At 31.3% G+C, this 17600-nt stretch overlaps 2 protein-coding genes across 2 annotated transcripts; one reads left to right on the forward strand and one right to left on the reverse strand.

The window, feature by feature from the left end:
* Positions 1-7314: 7314 nt before the first annotated feature.
* Positions 7315-10684, forward strand: LOC112744297 (putative metallophosphoesterase At3g03305). The gene is made up of 4 exons (XM_025793870.3): positions 7315-7744; positions 7981-8222; positions 8467-9993; positions 10086-10684. Exons 1-4 carry the CDS (start codon positions 7486-7488, stop codon positions 10200-10202), a joined length of 2145 nt encoding a protein of 714 aa, XP_025649655.1. The 5' UTR covers positions 7315-7485; the 3' UTR covers positions 10203-10684.
* Positions 10685-10966: 282 nt separating this feature from the next.
* On the reverse strand, positions 10967-15921 carry LOC112744296 (chromatin assembly factor 1 subunit FAS1-like). The gene is given in 12 exon segments (XM_072215091.1): positions 10967-11552; positions 11640-11685; positions 11843-11980; positions 12132-12542; positions 12670-12798; positions 12874-12955; positions 13090-13410; positions 13498-13853; positions 14227-14350; positions 14431-14578; positions 14765-14864; positions 15224-15921. Coding segments are annotated over 12 exon segments (2523 nt in total). The 5' UTR covers positions 15743-15921; the 3' UTR covers positions 10967-11403.
* Between the last annotated feature and the right edge of the window lie 1679 nt (positions 15922-17600).

A 17600-nucleotide genomic window follows, 5' to 3' on the forward strand; every position in this document is an offset into this window, starting at 1 on the left:
AATCTAATAATCATTTGACAATACATTAATATATATGAATGAATTTTATTTAAGTATTATAAAAAAATTTTAATTATTCTTTGATACTTATTTGGTTAGAATAAATGATTCTTTATCGTAAATTCTTTTATTAAATATATAATACTTCAATTTGTGTATTAATTAGATTAATGTAACATTGATCATAATTGGTTGAAGTTCACCTTTTTTTTAACTCCGATAAATGAAATTTTTTTGTAGTATTTAATATAATTTAATTTGATTTTTTAAATAAATTTCAAATTTATTTGAAAAAAAAAGTAATTTAACCAATTTAATATTAAAAATATAAATTACACATTTTTGTTTGGATAAATTTTTGTTCTTTTAGAGAATTTTAAAAAAATTAAAACAGTGTAAGTGGAACGTAAATAGAATTAGTGTATGGTATAATAATATTTTTGTAGAATTAAGCATTTTATAATAAATTTATAATTTTGTTGGTAAAATAGTTCTTTTAAACAATAATTAGCTACCAAGATTATAATTGAAAATTTGAGTTGTAACTACAAATAAAAAAGAAAATTGTTAATTAATTATTGTTTGAAAATTATTAGTTTAAACTTTATTTAATTTATGAAAGACTTAATTTTTAATGTATATATTAAAAATTTTGTTAGAAGAACGAAAGAATTAATTTGTCTAAGAAGGAGAATTATATAAATTTTATAATAAAAATTTAAGACTGGACAATTTTTTTTAGGAGAAAAAGAAAGCTGTGTGATATTTAATTAAAAATTCTACGGTGGACGTAGTTGGTCACTTTGATCACTTTCGATGTTTTTTCCCATAAATTGCTACAAATATATAAATACCATAGTACGTTTAACAAATAATGCAAATATAAAAAAAAAAAAAAACTTCTTTTGTCTCATTTGATGTGGTATTTTTTTGTCTTATATTTTATGAGTTAGTAGATTAGAGAGATAAATCTTAGCAACAGAAATTTTATGCACGGGTCTTCTGCTAGTAACAGTACACAGATGGAGACACACCTACGAAGAGAATGAATACAAAAAGAAAAGTTTTTAATAATATATATGAGTTGATGAGAGATAAAAGATTAATCTCGAAGAGTGCAAATTCAATACTTATAAGTTTGACTGTGAAGAAAGGAATCAAAGAATGGGTAAAACACATGGCCTTCAAACTACTTTTTTCTAAGATACAAAAAATAAAGTAAGTGGATTATTAAAATCAAACTTGTTGTTCTGCCATCCCCTTTTGCCACCGTAAAAAACATGCTTAATTAATTACCTTGGTAATGTAAGTAATAGGCATGCAACTTATCTTGGACCTGCCTAATCCATTCCATCTACATTTATAGGAGCGTTTATACTTACGGAAGAGTTTTAAGTGTTCTGAGAATATCGGTGTTTCAGTTATTTTAACAGTTGATCTGAATTATAAAAAATATATATAATATTTATTAATTGAAATCAACAGTTAAAACAATTGAAACACCAGTATTTCTCGATACACTTAAAATTTTTCTTATACGGATATGTGAACGTTTTCTTTAAATTAAAGACGTGTATACATTTAATTTCAAGGTATTAAATAATAAATATAGATAATTTTGTTGAGAATCTAAAAGTTCGAAGTTTTTAATATAGATTTAGTTAATTTATGTTTTAGGGGTATATATTAAGAGTATAATAATAATTTTTTATTTTTAGTGTATTTCATGTATTGAAAAATGTAAAAAATTAATTTTTAATAACTTTTAGTTAAATTTTTTTAAATAGTACTTTTATTAAGTGACATAGTTTAGCAAAATTCTTTTAATATTTCTATTGTATGTTTATTCATATCTTTTTTAAAATAAAATAAACATGTTTAGTTTTATAATAAGTTATTTTAGAAATAATAATAATAGTAATAATAATAATAATAAAGCAAATTAAAACAATATGAATACACAAATTAAATTATGCTAATATTTTTAGAAATGAAAGAAGATGGTGTGTTATTCGGTGTAATAGTTAATTGATATGTTTTATTCTGATATAAATTTTAATTTTTAATTTTTAATTTTAAATAATAAATTAGACTCTTAGATTTGAGAGATAATAAAATTTGTAGAGAAATAAGAATCAAATTTTATAATGTATAAATCGAAAGATCTGATTTGTGTTGAATTTTTTTAACATAAAATAAATTGAAAATTTTGATTTATACATTTAAAAGATTTTTAATACTAAAATAAAAATTTTGAGAGTTATATTTATATATTTAAAAAATTAAAATAAAAAATAAACTTATCCTTTAAATTTATAAAATTTAAAAAAAATAAAAGTCCCAATTAAATTTGTGATCTCCATGTACAAAAAAAATACTAAATTTTAATATTAAACATCGCTGAAAAGGCAACAACAAAATTAAAAAGCAATTTCTGAAACTCTACAAAAACATAATTCTTCAAAGTAATTAATTATGAATTTATCACCGGATGGAAATAAAAAAATATATAAAAATTTAAATTTTTCAAGTAATAAACACACGACAAACCGACCAGATTAGCAGAAGAAACGCTTGAATTAGACAGAGATAAAGCTAATTTTGACCTACTTCTAATAGTACCATCACCTATAATATATGAGTATGATACATATAACACAAATCATGGGCCTTAACCATTTTTTATTATTTTTTCTTCTTATATGATTTCATGAGCTCATTTCACTCTATGGTATCCATCTTGGTGAATGTATTTTGTTTTTTGACAAGTCCAACAATATATAGTGGCATATAGAGTGTTAAACGTTAGTGGAAAGTTTCATGAAAGTACGTAGAGTTGTGAAATGGAACGAGTTTATCTTATGAACCAATAACCTTGGTTCAACTAGTGAGTGTGTCTTTGGATTACAGTTTGTAAACGGGAGTTTGCATAAAATTGATTTTGCAAACTTGATTTTGATAAAAAGTAAGTTTGTGTTAAAGTGATTTATGTTTGGTAATTTTTGTATCAAAATTGATTATAATAAAATAAATGTTGTTTGGTTTATACCATTTAAAATCATTTTTAGATAAAAAATTACTAAAATAGACCCCAACTTAAATAATTTTTTTATATTATCCTATCATTCTAATTTAGATATTTAAATAGATCTTATTAATTAATTTTATAATAAAATTAATATTTACTTACTAAAATAAAAATAACATATAAAAATAGATAAAATATATTTTTAAATAAAAATAAAACAATATAAATTATATATATATAAAAGAATATTTAATTAAATATGTTACATTTTTTTTAAGTATTAACTAAGAATGTTACTTTAGTATTTTTTTTTACATCGTATTCTTATTTTAATATTCTCAATAATCTTATTCTTAATATTAATTTGGAATCCAACGTTTATGATTTTATTATTATCTATGATTAATTTTTTATTTAATTTATTTTTTTAATAGAATAATAATCTATGTTATAAAAAAATTACACTAAAACATAGTATATGAGAATTACAATTATAAAAGAGAGTACTGAAAATAATAAAAAAATTAAATATTTACTTTATAGTAATTGAAATAAATCTGAAAATTTTGTATGATCTTTTTATATAATATATTTTTAATATTTTTAGTACTCTTTTTTTAGTATGCTATAATTTTTTACTATTATTATTATTTATAGTTAATTTTTTGTTTAATTTACTTTACCTAATAGAATCAATAAATCATATTATAAAAAGATAATAACAAACATAATACACAAAAATCACAATTATAAAAGTGTATAATATCAAATAAACAGTTGAAAAAAATATAAATAATAAATAATAAAAAAATAGAGCTCATATAAATAGAAATAACAAGAATTTTATAAATAATATAATAACATAAATGAAGGATAAAGTTGGTAAAAGATAAATAAATGGTTAGTATCCATGGCTAAAAGCTCGTTAGGAAAACGCAGAAGTTAAAAATAGTTGCTTCTTATAAACGTTGGTTTTGGTAGCAAAATCACTTCTGCGTTCATGGAAAAAAATTTTGCCAAACCAAAAGTTGAAGCTTTCAAAAAGTCTAAACGTGTTTCTTCTCTTCCAACGTATTAAACTACTCTTCTACTTTAGCCCATGACAACAATAAAGAAGTATCGTGGCCCACAAATTCAGCCCAACAGAATACAAAAATTCAATTTTAATTTTAGTCTTTATTATCTTATCTTTATCTTATCTTTAATTGTTCTTATCTTATCTTTATTTGCTTTTATCTTTCATAGGACAATGCTCTATATATATTTAGTTTTACCTTCATAGTTTACAACACACTTCAGTACAATTCAATCAATCAACAATCAATAAAATTTCTTCATCTATTCTTTTCCTATTCTTTCACAATTTTATCATGGTATCAGAGCCATGGTATCCTCCTTGAGGAGGATATATAAGTTATCATCTTTTCGGTGAGAAATCACCATGCTTCTTTTTCAACTTCCTCCCACAATAAATAATCATAGATTTAGTTACATGCATCCAAGTGAAAATTCTACCACAGTTTTGATTATCCCAGTTCTTTACCAGCAATTCCGTCTGCGCCTTCTTCTAGCATTTCATCTGCAACTTCTTCCGGGAGTTCGTCAGTATTCTGTTTCAGCAATTCAATCTGCATCTGTTCTAGCAGTTCAATGTGCATCTGTTCTAGCAGTTCCATCTGCACTCTTATTGCGCTCTACGCGCCATTTGAAGACCACTCTTATTGCGCCATACGCGCCCTCTAAAGATCAATCTTGTTGCGTTTTTATTTTTTTATTTTATTTTTTATTTTTTCATTCTTTTTTTTATGAAGATCGCTGTTTGCTCTCTCTCCCTCAAGCACAACATCTCCTTTTATGTATTTTTGCCGTCGGCAGCTCAAGCTCCGCCGCACGCAATTGTTTAAAGATCGTTGCTCAAGCACAGCATCTCCTTTTATGTATTTTTGCCGTCGGCAGCTCAAGCTCCGCCGCACGCAATTGGTTAAAGATCGCTGCTCAAGCACAGCATCTCCTTTTATGTATTTTTGTCGTCGGCAGCTCAAGCTCCGCCGCACGCAATTGTTTAAAGATCGCTGCTCAAGCACAGCATCTCCTTTTATATTTTTGCAGTAGGCAGCTCAAGCTCTGCCGCACGCATCTTCCTCCGCGTCACCACGTCAGACGCGCTTTTCTCAACAATTTCATCGGAACTTATCCAAGCTGTGGATTATTGACATCTTCCATCCACCAGCTTGCGGGGACGTATTAAACTACTCTTCTACTTTAGCCCATGACAACAATAAAGAAGTATCGTGGCCCACAAATTCAGCCCAACAGAATACAAAAATTCAATTTTAATTTTAGTCTTTATTATCTTATCTTTATCTTATCTTTAATTGTTCTTATCTTATCTTTATTTGCTTTTATCTTTCATAGGACAATGCTCTATATATATTTAGTTTTACCTTCATAGTTTACAACACACTTCAGTACAATTCAATCAATCAACAATCAATAAAATTTCTTCATCTATTCTTTTCCTATTCTTTCACAATTTTATCACAACGAGTTTCCCAAACACACCCTGAGTTGTGAAATGGAATTAGGTTGATCACTTTTCACTTACAATGCGTTTATTAAAAAATTTTCATTTACCAATTTTAGTATTTTGTAAGAGTTTTATTTCGATATATTGACGGTACAAAAAATTTTACATTATCATCTAATTATATTTATGAATTTAATAATTTTTTAATTAGTCAATTTAAAAGTTTGTTATTTTTATGATATACAAATTTTTTTATACTAATAAAAGTACATAAAAATTAATTTTTTCTAATTATAAATATGATAATTGAAAATTAAGTTTGAAGCATTTTTTTCATTTTATTTTGAAATATGATCTCTACTTAAAAATATTATATAGAACAATTAAAAATAAACTACTCAAATAGTACTAAAAAAATTCATAATGCTGACAAAAATAATTCTAAAAAATATTAATTAATAATAAATAAGTTCTCAAAAAATTAAAAAATACAACAAAATAGAATTAGGTATTAAATATATATATTAACAAAAAATATTGTTTAAATCACATTTTGATATAATTTTTTGCAAGTATCATTAGAAAAATAAGATATTTTTTATTTCAAAAATTGGTAATTTTATATTAAGTGATTTTTTTTAAAAAAAATTATTGTGAATAACCAAATTTTTTTAAAAAGTAAAAAAAAAACCTAGAGAGCAAATTTTGTTTTGAATTTTTTTTTTGTATATTTTTGAAATATTTATTCAAATGTTGCTACAAAAATTCAAATGCAGTCGATAAGTCATTTGCTAAATATAAAATTTTGTCGCTTATAAAAAACATGATATTTATTGGTTATTTTTGTCACATTTTCAAATTATTTATAGACTATTTTATCGATAATATTTTTTAGATATTTTTTTATGGACGCCTGAATTTTTTGAATACTAAATTAATAATTAACTCGAATAATTTTTTTTTTTTTTGCGTTCATCTGCTTAGAATTTAAATTTTAAATATATGATCCCGAAGCTAGAGAAAAGTTAATTTGGGCTTTCACTTGGGTATTTTTGAATAATTTTTTTTTGGTGACTATTTTTGAATAATTTTGAAACAACAATGATGACTTCTCGATACCAAAAATTAACACACTCAAAATGAACAACACCAAAAAGGGAAAACACAATTAGGAAATGAATTGCTATGCCAAAAACATACACGTATATTTGCCATGACGGAAAAAAAAGAGTATACTTTAGTTATATTTCTGTTCAAAAGTAATTTATTTCAGTTTTAAGAAAATTGTACATTATCTTAAACTAAATTTCTTAATTAATAGTATGTAAATAACTAAATATTAAACAAATAGCTGATCATTTTAATATGACTCTTTAAACATCCTCTAATTTCTTTATTTATTGAAAAATCATTTGTCTTTTAAGATGTTAAATTATCTTGCTGCACTAGAGAAGATGTTTGAGAAAAAAAAAGGATAATAGTATTAATATTTAATATCCACTCTTTATTATCATCAATAATTTAATTGGTATCTTTTTTAAGAGATTAATTAGATCAAAGTTAAAATTCTAAGGATATAATTATCATTTTATTCAAATATTTATATAGTTATTATAAAACTACTCTAAATTATGTTAATTAATTTTATTTGATTAGTTTAAATTATATATATATATTGAATATTTTGGAATTAACATGATAAAATCTAAATATTTAATCAAGAATACAAATATATTTTGCTTAATTTAGAATATAACCTGTTTTCACTACATCACATTGCTTTTCATGAACCAAATTAAGGGTTTTGGACTACTTCATCAACTTGCTTTGCCCAAAGTCAATTTTTCCCACGAAAAAAAAAAAAAAATTCCGGATTCAAAACCAAAATCAGCGAAGGGTAACACGATTTCACCTCCAACGAAGAAGGAACATGAACCTCCTCCTTCTTCTTGTGATTCTCTGTTTCAGCTCCTTCTACACTCCAACAACTGCTGGCAATGGAAGCAAAACAGAAGAAAGGGTGATTCAAACAAAAGGTGCCTATGATTCTGTGCTTTGGGTGGTTCAATTCTCCGACCTCCATTTCAGTGTTCACCATCCTGACAGAGCCATCGATTTCCATGACCTCGTGGGACCCGCACTTTCCTTCATCAACCCCTCCTTGGTCCTCATCACTGGTGATCTTACTGGTATGTCTCTGTTTCGATTTTTCATGTTTCAATGAGCGAAGATGTTGTTTTTTCTGTGTGGGGTGTTGTTATATGACATGCTATGCTGATGTTGTAAACAATGTTATGTAATTATGTTAATTTCATACATGCTAATCAGCTGAATTTATCAGCATTTTTCATGTTTCAACGAGGGTGCTGTTAGGATTTTATTTTAATGTTGTTTATTGTGTTATGTTGAATTTGCCACTGTCCAGATGGAAAAAGCAAGGACTTATTAACAATGAAGCAAAATGAGGATGAGTGGATGGAATACAAGACTGTGATGGACAGTGTTATTCAGAGGAGTGGGATTGACAAGAGCTTGTTCTTTGACCTGAGAGGCAATCATGATAATTTCGGTGTACCGGATGTTGGAGGTTCGTTCGATTTCTTTTCTAAGCTCAGCATCAGTGGGCAGTTGGGCAGGACTGGAAGTGTCAATAGTGTTACCCTTGAGGTCAGCTTACTCGCTCAGTCATTTGCTCATATGAATTATATGTCATTTGCTCATATTGAATTATATGTCAATAGTGTTACCCTTTTCCCTTCTATCATTTTGGTGGATTGTATGTTCTTCTGTCAATTTAGAAAATCTCTCCTTGTCAGTAACACTGCTGAGTCAACCATGGTTGAATTATATGTATATGTATATATATAGTTTTCCCTTGTTTATTCATGCATGCTTGCATACAACGACACAGACACCATTGCGGAAACATCTCTTTGTTGGGTTGGACACCACAATGTTGACTGGCTTACGAGGTCCAACCAATCTTTTTGGGCATCCCACAGACCAATTACTAAGTGATCTAGACTTGGAACTCTCACGCTGGGATTCTCAGTCAGAAAAACCTGTTACCAAAATCGCCTTTGGGCATTTTCCACTCTCATTTTCCGCACCGTCTGGTTCTGGAAGGACGTTGGAAGATGTTTTCCTAAAGCATTCCATCTCAGCTTACCTGTGTGGGCATCTCCATATCAAATTTGGTAAGAACTTAAAGCGACACCATCTGTTGGGTAATCAGTTTCTACCTTTCCAGAAGCTGTTTCAGACTAACATGCATCGGAGTTCTTTTGGAAGTACTGTAAATTGTTCATCAGAAGTTCCACCAATTCAGGAGTTTTGGGAGTGGGAGATGGGTGATTGGAGATGGAATAGAGCCATGCGAATTTTAGCCATTGATAGAGGCCATGTTTCATTCATTGATCTCAATTTCAAGTCAGGAGCCAAAGATGTGATTATATTACCCACTTTTCCTTTAGACTCTCGTTTCATGTCGACATCATTATCCCATCACAACTATGAATGTCAAAATGTGGCCCTGTCGTCTTATGAGACAATTAGATCTCTGGTGTTTTCTGATTCTCCAATGGTGTCTGTTATGGCTAGGGTCTATGATTTGCAATCTGGAAGTCTTGTTTTAGTGGCAGAGGCAAAAATGAATAAGCATGCTGATGAGGCTTCCAGGGAGAGCCTCTATGTTGCTCCATGGAATTACAAAGCCTATGAGGATGCTTCTCCTGATAGGTATTGGCTTCAAATTGAAGCAAAAGACAACATGGACAGATCAACTTTTAGTGAATTAAGGCCATTTTCCATTAATGGTCACAATTTCGAGTTTTCTTGGAGCTGGAAGGAGTTTTTGGTCATGGGATGTCAATGGGCTGCACTATATTTTCCGTTATTCTGGTCTGCTCTTTATGCTATGTTCTTCATTCTTCTTCTTCCAAAAGCTCTTCTTGTTTTTCCAAAGAAGATATACACTTACAAGAACTTTCTCACCAATAAAGGGCTCATAAGTGGTGTTTTATGGATTCTCCAAGAGCTCTGTAGGGTTCAAACGTTGTGGTTCTGTTGGGTAGGATACCTATTCTATCTTATATTGTTTCCCTGGTTTATGGGGTATATTTTTACCGAAGCGAAAAGGAAAGGATACATGACCTTTAGAGGCTGGGTTATTGAGACTTCTGATAGAAAGGGGCAGCATGAGTATGTTGGATTTCCGGATATCATGGTGGTGGTTCTTCCCCATCTATTATTCGTGGTTTTGCCTGCAATTTTAGTGACAGGTGCACTGACGGCTGAAAGAGCAATTTACCGGGAGCACATGTTAGCGTCTTCAGGGAAAAAAAAAGATGATATTGATTTGAACAGTAGAAGATGCAACCGACGGACTCGGAAGCTTCTATTTGTGGTGTGCTTGGTGATTTGTACGAAGCATTTTATGGTAAGGCTTAACTGTTTTTTGGCTATTATTTTTTGTTTTCCCTTTTGTTCTAGCCTTCGCTCATTTTGTCACTTTTCACTATTCTGTTACAGAATTGCAGAACTCTGACAAAAGCTTATGACATGAACCCTGTGTTCCATTTCATGGGGTATGGTGTTTCGATCCCATTGTTGTTGGCATACGCTATTGGCAAAACGAGAAGTGCTTAACAACACTGGTTGGAAGGGTTCACTAGTACTCACTACTCACTCTCCTTGACAAAGCTTTCTTTGGATGATTCTAACTATAGATTTATTTTTGTGAGGTCACCACAGTCTAAAAATTGGTTGAAACTTGAGGGTTCGACTAATATATATACCTCTTTAGAATTGAAGCCATCATAGAGATCATGTAATCCCAGTCACAACTCACAACCACTTTTTCCTGAGAATGCCCAAAGCAGAGTCTAGGGCTCTGCAGTGCTGCATGTGTTATGGTGTTGGATTGGTTAAAGAAATATGCAACAAGGTTACTCGCTGTTACTACTCGTATTTGTGATGACCGAGTTAGGCATCTAAGCCTATTGAATAAGTTTTTGTAAAACTTGTAATTTTATTAGTTGACTATTGAATCATAAGAATTTGAAATTGTAATGTGATATCGATCATGCATTCCAATCTAAAATAGAACAATCAAAAGTATTTACCATCAATCGTTTACATTTTTTTGTGTGGGGGAGGGGTAATGAAATTCACGGTCATAGTGACGTATTCATAACATGTAATTTAGAAGATTTATACCGTATTAATACCAAAGCTTATTTGATGTCCATTTTCATGCATTTAAAATTTTGATAAAAAAAAGGGATAATTCTTGTGCTCTGAATTTATGTTTTTATTTCTTTATAAATTCTTGAGAACAAGAAATAATAAATAGAAAGAGAAAAATCAAGCAAGCAAAAAGCAACTAGTCAATGTTTTGCTGACATCTAGAATTTCTTTTTCAAATCAGAAACATCTCAATTTCATTTGATCTCATCAGCTACCAAAGTCCAAAACACAAAATAGTGTAAGAGTAAGACAAATATAGTCAACGAAAGGGCCGATTGTACTGGAGGTGTTGACTTCTTTCTCGGTTTTACAGTCCAGCTTATAGCATGGTGCTATTATACAATACAGCTTTGGATTTCATATTGCATAATAAGAGACTCCCAATGGCGCAAATAGACTTGCGCTGTTTCATGTATAGTGTAGTCGCTTGACAGTTCTGTGAATGCCATACATACAGAAAAAGCAGACAGTATCGACAAATAGTAACCAGAAACTAGCTTAATGATCATTAAACACGACCCCTAACACCTCCAACCTTCACAAAAATATAAACATAAATCTGAAAGGAGCAGAAATGCCATTAGGTAATGACATCATTGGACTAGATGTTGTACGAACTCTGCTGCTGTTCTTGATTACTGCCAGAATGTGATTTCAGGGATGATATTGGTGAAATTTCACCGGGTCTCACACTTCCATCCGCAGGTGGCAAGCATCTTTTGAAGAAAAATGCAGCAATGCTTCTCTTTTCTGCATGTTCATATATACATTTAATTTAGATGAAGGAAAACTAAATCAAAATTTGGGTAAATGAGTGGGAAAATCAAAATTGCATACCAGGGTTAACAGGCAAGCCAAGCTTAAGTAAAACTTCCTTCTTCACCTGGATTAAAGTAAGAACATGATTTTAAGATACAAACATGACATCGACCATAAAGTAAAATGTATCACACCAATAGACTCAATACAGCACTGTATGAACGGAAAGGAATCATTTGAGCCAGCAATTAGTAGATTGTGGAATCTTCAAGCTCACATACCTGCCAGCGGTTATCAACATAGTCTGATACTTCACGCACTTTATTCTTTAGTAGGGACTTTGAGACAGATGGGAATTTCTGTTGCAAAGACCCTAACACTTTATTTATGCTCTGAGAACAATTCTGAATAGTAGTAACCTAGAAAAATAGCCTTACCCTGTAAGATGATAAAATATGCATACTGCAGCATAATATCAAGCTAAAAATTCAACACAGATAAATAAAGGGCAGTCTTGCAAAAGCAATCCCTAAGAGATACAAGTTATTAATGAAACCCGTGCAAGCTTACAATTATTGGTAGGTCTGAGTCCAGTATAGGAGCCATATCAGACAAAGAAGTAGCACCACCTTTATCATTAGGGAGACAGGCTTCGTGGTCCTCATCTTGCACTTTCTCTATAGATATTTCTATATATGAGCCACCAGGTATTACACACATACTCAAGGCCTGCAAGAACGTTTGCTCCTGTTTAGGAGTTCCACTTAGACTTTGATCCAATAACAGACCCTGGTTATGAGTCAAATTTGTTATAATCAACGGTTGATTTTTTCGAAGAGCATGCTCTGTCAAACTGTTTAAATATTTCTGATGTCGAAGTAATGCATAAAACTCCTCGTTTTCGTTGTCATCCTTACTGCTTGGCGTGCTATCAACCCCCTCAGTTTCAATGTCAACTTCCATTCCGTCCACTTGTGCACCCTACATAAGAATAAACAGAGTTAATGACGCTCAGGCATATAGGAACATACCAAAAGGTCCAAATTGGAATCACTGAATTCGAAACATAACACATGCAAATTGAGTACAACACTAGCACAGCCTCTACCTCATCTTCTGAGAGATATCCGTCAGGTACAAAAAACCCATCTTCACTTTCTTCATCAGATTTGGGACAGTCCTCTGGAGATTCATCTTCATCTTTGTCACAATCTGAAAGACTTTCACCAGGTTCCTCCTGGAAAATTATGCACGTTAGCAGGTGGAATCCATTTGATATTTCATCAACTTAAAATACAAAAATTCAATGCACCTCTTCCCATTCCTCATCGCTGCTGACATCATAATCCAGGATTGGGTCCTTTCTTAAAGGATGGCGTGGTCCAACAGCATTACTACAAATACATATTTCAACAAATATGCAAATTCAAGAATTTAATCAACAAATGAGGGTTTAATAGTGATGACCAGTAAAGGGCTTTAAGTACACATAGCACTAACCCCAAAATCTACTCGAGCATAATCTAACCTTTTTGTGGGCCAAATACCATAAAAGGCAGGTCTATGAGCTTTATCAAACTGCAATAATTGTTTTGCCCGAGAGTACTTCTTAGCCTCAGGAGGTGAACTATCTACATTCATTGGGGATGATCCAATATCAGAACTGCATTCTCCCGGTCTGTCTTCAAGTCCTTCCATGCCCAACTCATCATAATTAGCATCAGATTTAGAACCCGTCAGCTTAAGTTCCTTAAAAATCTCAGTCCTGGGTTTTTGACGTAAACCCCATCTTTGTTTTCTGTTTGACCTAATTAACTGACCTAAATTGCGCCATGTTGAAAAGTGTAACCTGCAAAGTCAGATTTTTTTTCTCCTGAGACCTACAAACAACTTGGTTAAAGACTAAACCCAAAGGAAAAGAAGAGAAAAAACTTACTTGCGAATATTCTCAAGCACAATTTCACTACTTGATGCAAAAGTACTATCCATTGAAAGAGTAGCTGAGTCAGTCACACTTTCACTCTTATTACTAGACAAATCAGGTGCAATTTCTTTGGGTGGGACATCATCATTCTGAAATGCAGGGTTACTATCAGTTTTAGTTCTTTTAAGAAAACGTTCCATGATTGAGGCTTGCTTTTGTATAGAACGCTTCTTTTTCAGTTCAGCTTCTTCTTTCTCTCAGCGACGCTGACTCTTTACTGCTTCATCTGCCTGCTTTTGCGGTTTCCTCTTTTCACCACTTTTCTCATCATTTTGTGCTTCACCTTGCAATAATTTCGAATCTAACTGCTGCAAAAAAGTGCACAGAGAAAACAATCTCTAGTACTCAGAAGGTGAAATCATTTTACTGCATACTAAAGCTTAGGGGGAAAAACATATTTAACCACCGCAAGTTATAACAAATAATCTAAAAGGTGACAAACAATCCTAGAAAAGTAGTAGCGCCAAGAAGTTAAATGCAAATCGTATTAAACCTCCTGCAAATGCTTTATTGCATTTTCACCTTTCCTTTTTTTTATCTATTTTTCTTTGGCAATATAAATTTTCAACTCAAATGAGCGCTAGCTGATATTTCTAAAGACTGTCTATAAACAACGACAAGAAATAAGCAATTTCAATATTAACACAACAAAAGTACAAAAAAGGATCAAACAAAACTTACTCCAGGCTGCATTTCTCTTTTCATTTCACTGGTCGTGCTTCCTTTCTCTTTCTCACTTTCCCTCCTATTTTTCTCCAGCTTCTTAACTAGCAATTTTTCTTCTAGGTTTGCTTTCTTCTTATCCCTAGAAATATCATTCAAATAAATCAGATCAAGTAAATTTATATATCCAACATAACAGGGAAACATTATGTAATGACGTACATGTCTATGCTGTTTTTCTGAAACAATCCATCCACTAACAAACGGATATCTGCCTCAGTAATAGCTTTACCAAGCTTTGTTGATGCCTTCAATATTCCTTGGTTGTAATTTCGCTCACTCTCTAGATTCTTCATTGATGATATCATTTCTGAAATGTGGTGCAAGTCAAATATACACAGTATGCTGGCAAATTACCCCTTGCACTGAACTCAATAAAAATATCTAGAAAATGGCCAAACACAACAAACACTGGCATGTAATTTTTTAATTAACATGCACAATGTAACCCTTCTAGCCTATGAATTACATAAAATGACTCAAGGAAACACAATACCAGAGACAGCTGTTATCCTCTCATGTATTCTTTTCCTGCAAGTACGCCGAACGACAAACTGTCCTCGAACAGATTTGGGAATCAATTTCATATCCCTGGTCTACAAAGTACCCAATAGCAAATTAATCAACAGACAGATATTCCATAAAAAATAACCTATATTTCGTATAAACTTGAAATATAAATTTGCAATATATACTGGCTTTCATATCAAAATCCTTTAGATGCTTTTGGAGCAAGAAGATAATTCTTGTTGTAGTCCATTCCATGTTCAATATGGACCACCTTGTTTCCATAAACATCCATTACCTTCTCAAAGAAAATTCTAGAAGAAGATAATGGATCATAGTAAGAAATCTCTAGGTATTTGAAAATTTCACTCTATTATAAAGAATCATACTCTACATTAACACAGTTCTACGAAAAAGACTGAATAGTATGTAAAGAATCATCAATCACCTCCCAACACCAAAAACAGGATTCGGATTGGTCCTCTAATATATCAGCATCGGCATTGGCCACACCGTACATCATCCTCTGTCCCAAGATAAGCACGCTGCTCTTCACAGACGCGTGAGTCACTTGCTCCACCGCTGCAGCATTATCACCATTCTTCAACTTGTCATGAATCTCATCCACAAGCTTCGACAGCGGAAGCTCGCTCTCCTCCATAAGCGCAGCAACAACACCGTTTCTAGAACCGCACTCTCCAAGTTCAATGCTAACCTTCTGATCCATCACTTCCCTGTAGTAACTGAACAACCCTTCAAGCTCCTTTTCGAGCGATTCGACGAACGCTTGCTTCTCCTCAGCGGTCTTCAGATTCTGCAACATCGAGGTAACCTTCTTGCGACTCCAACCGTTTCTGGGTCGATTAGGTTTTGGATCTTTCGAAGGATGGAGTTTAGCGTCAAGATCGATTAACATCGGTTCTGCCATTTGAAGAGAAGATTGACTAGAATTGATAAACGAAGACATCTAACCCTATTCCTATTTCTCTCCCTTTAGAAACCCTGATTGTAATGAAAATGAAATGGCGGAAACTAAGGAATGGATAAATAAGAATGTGAAAAGTTTTTCATGAAATTTTCCCGCCAAATGGCGGCTCCCTTCCCCCTTCCCCCTTCCCCCTTCCCCCCATGCGAATCGGATCCAATAATTAAATATGACTAAAATTTTGATTTTATCCGCACTAAAATGATTGAACTGGTGAATCAAATTTTTCTAATTTTTTTCTTTGGGATCGGATTCCTTCCGAATATATTCGCAAAATATATAAACATTTTAAAAAGTTTATTTTTATTAAAAAAATATCCATAAAATATTATTTTTTAATTTTTTTTAAATATGTTTACTTTTAAAATATTATTAAATATATCTTTTTAAATAATAAAAATACAACATATATAATAATTATTAGTTGAAATAAAATATAAAAAAAATATTTAGTTATTTATTTTTGCGGATCTACGAATATGCAGATCGGATATACGAATATCTAAATTAAATCTACAATTCGATAGTCTTGTGAATTGGATCGACATGCAAATCAAATTTGATTCATGAACATTTCTACTTATGGGATGAATAAAATTTTTGTTTTTCACTTCGAGAATAAGATTTGTGGAAGTATTATTAATATAGGTGTTGAACTTTTTAAAGAATGAAATTTTGTTTTGGTAAACCTTTTGCTCTTAATAAGTAATTTATTAAAATTATTTTTTGAAAAATATTTAAAAATTATAGTATTTATAAAGGTTGAGTATAATTTTTGTCTTTAAGTTATAGATCGAAAATTTTTTTCATCTCCAATTTTTTTTACAAAAAATCGTCCCTAAAATTTAACTTGATTTTAAAATTATTTTTTTTATTTAAATTTTAAATTTTAAATTTTAAATTTTATTATAAAATTACCCATAACTAAAAAAATATAAAATTAAAAAAAATAAAAGAAAAAAGAGAAAGAGAAACAGGATGAGAGGGAGAAGGGAGTCACTACTCACGCGACCGATGGGGAGAGAAAGATGTTGGGTTTTTGGGCTCCCTTCCTATGTGGAGAAAAAGCCCAAATGCTAGTATCTAAGCCCATTAATAGTTGAAGTGGCTGAGGTGAGTTGGGGTTGAGTGAGAGAGGTCATTTGGAAAAGAGAACACCAAACACTAGAGAGAAGAGAAGAGAGAAAGTCATTTTCGCACATACACAAAGCTGTCTCTGTAAATTGGTCACTGCAGATTCGTTAACCGTTTGATCAAGCTCAAATTTGGACAGTGTGTTCTACACATCTGGTTCTTTGATTTCACCGTTCGGATCTTCAATTCGACATCTGTAGCAGGAGATATTGGCCACACACAGTAGCTCTATTTTTGTGGTATTTTCATCTTCTTGTTCTTGTTTTGTAAGCTTTGAAGCTTGGGTTGTTTGGCTTGTTGTATGCACATTTTGTGTAGTAATTTGTGACTCTCTTGTACTCTATTTTTCATCATAGTGAAGCTATATCCTGGTCTTGGTGACTCGTGGTTTTTACTTCTCTCATTGAGGAGGTTTTCCACGTTAAAAATCTTGGTGTGTTAGCTTGTTTCTAATTTCTGGTTTATGTGATTTTTTCGCTGCTATTGGGTATTATTGTGCTTGTGTTAATACTTGTTGTGAGTGGATATTGTTGCTCCTCTGATTCTTGCAAGTAGGGAATTGTGTGTTTTATTCCTATCAATTGGCATCAGAGCTCAGTTTTGGGTATTTAGTTATAACTTGCTTGAAAGATAGAGGCAAATAATTCTACTAGGATGATAAGTTTGAATGGCACTAATTACCATCTATGGAAGGGCAAAATGAAAG

Source organism: Arachis hypogaea, chromosome 14, assembly GCF_003086295.3.
Source record: "Arachis hypogaea cultivar Tifrunner chromosome 14, arahy.Tifrunner.gnm2.J5K5, whole genome shotgun sequence".
NCBI classification, from domain to species: Eukaryota; Viridiplantae; Streptophyta; class Magnoliopsida; order Fabales; family Fabaceae; genus Arachis; species Arachis hypogaea.

Coding starts and splice junctions, on each gene's coding strand:
- LOC112744297 (XM_025793870.3), top strand. CDS start 7,486: ATGAACCTCCTCCTTCTTCTTGTGATTCTCTGTTTCAGCTCCTTCTAC. Junction 8,223..8,466: donor TCAATAGTGTTACCCTTGAG/GTCAGCTTACTC, acceptor ACAACGACACAG/ACACCATTGCGGAAACATCT. Junction 9,994..10,085: donor TTTGTACGAAGCATTTTATG/GTAAGGCTTAAC, acceptor ATTCTGTTACAG/AATTGCAGAACTCTGACAAA.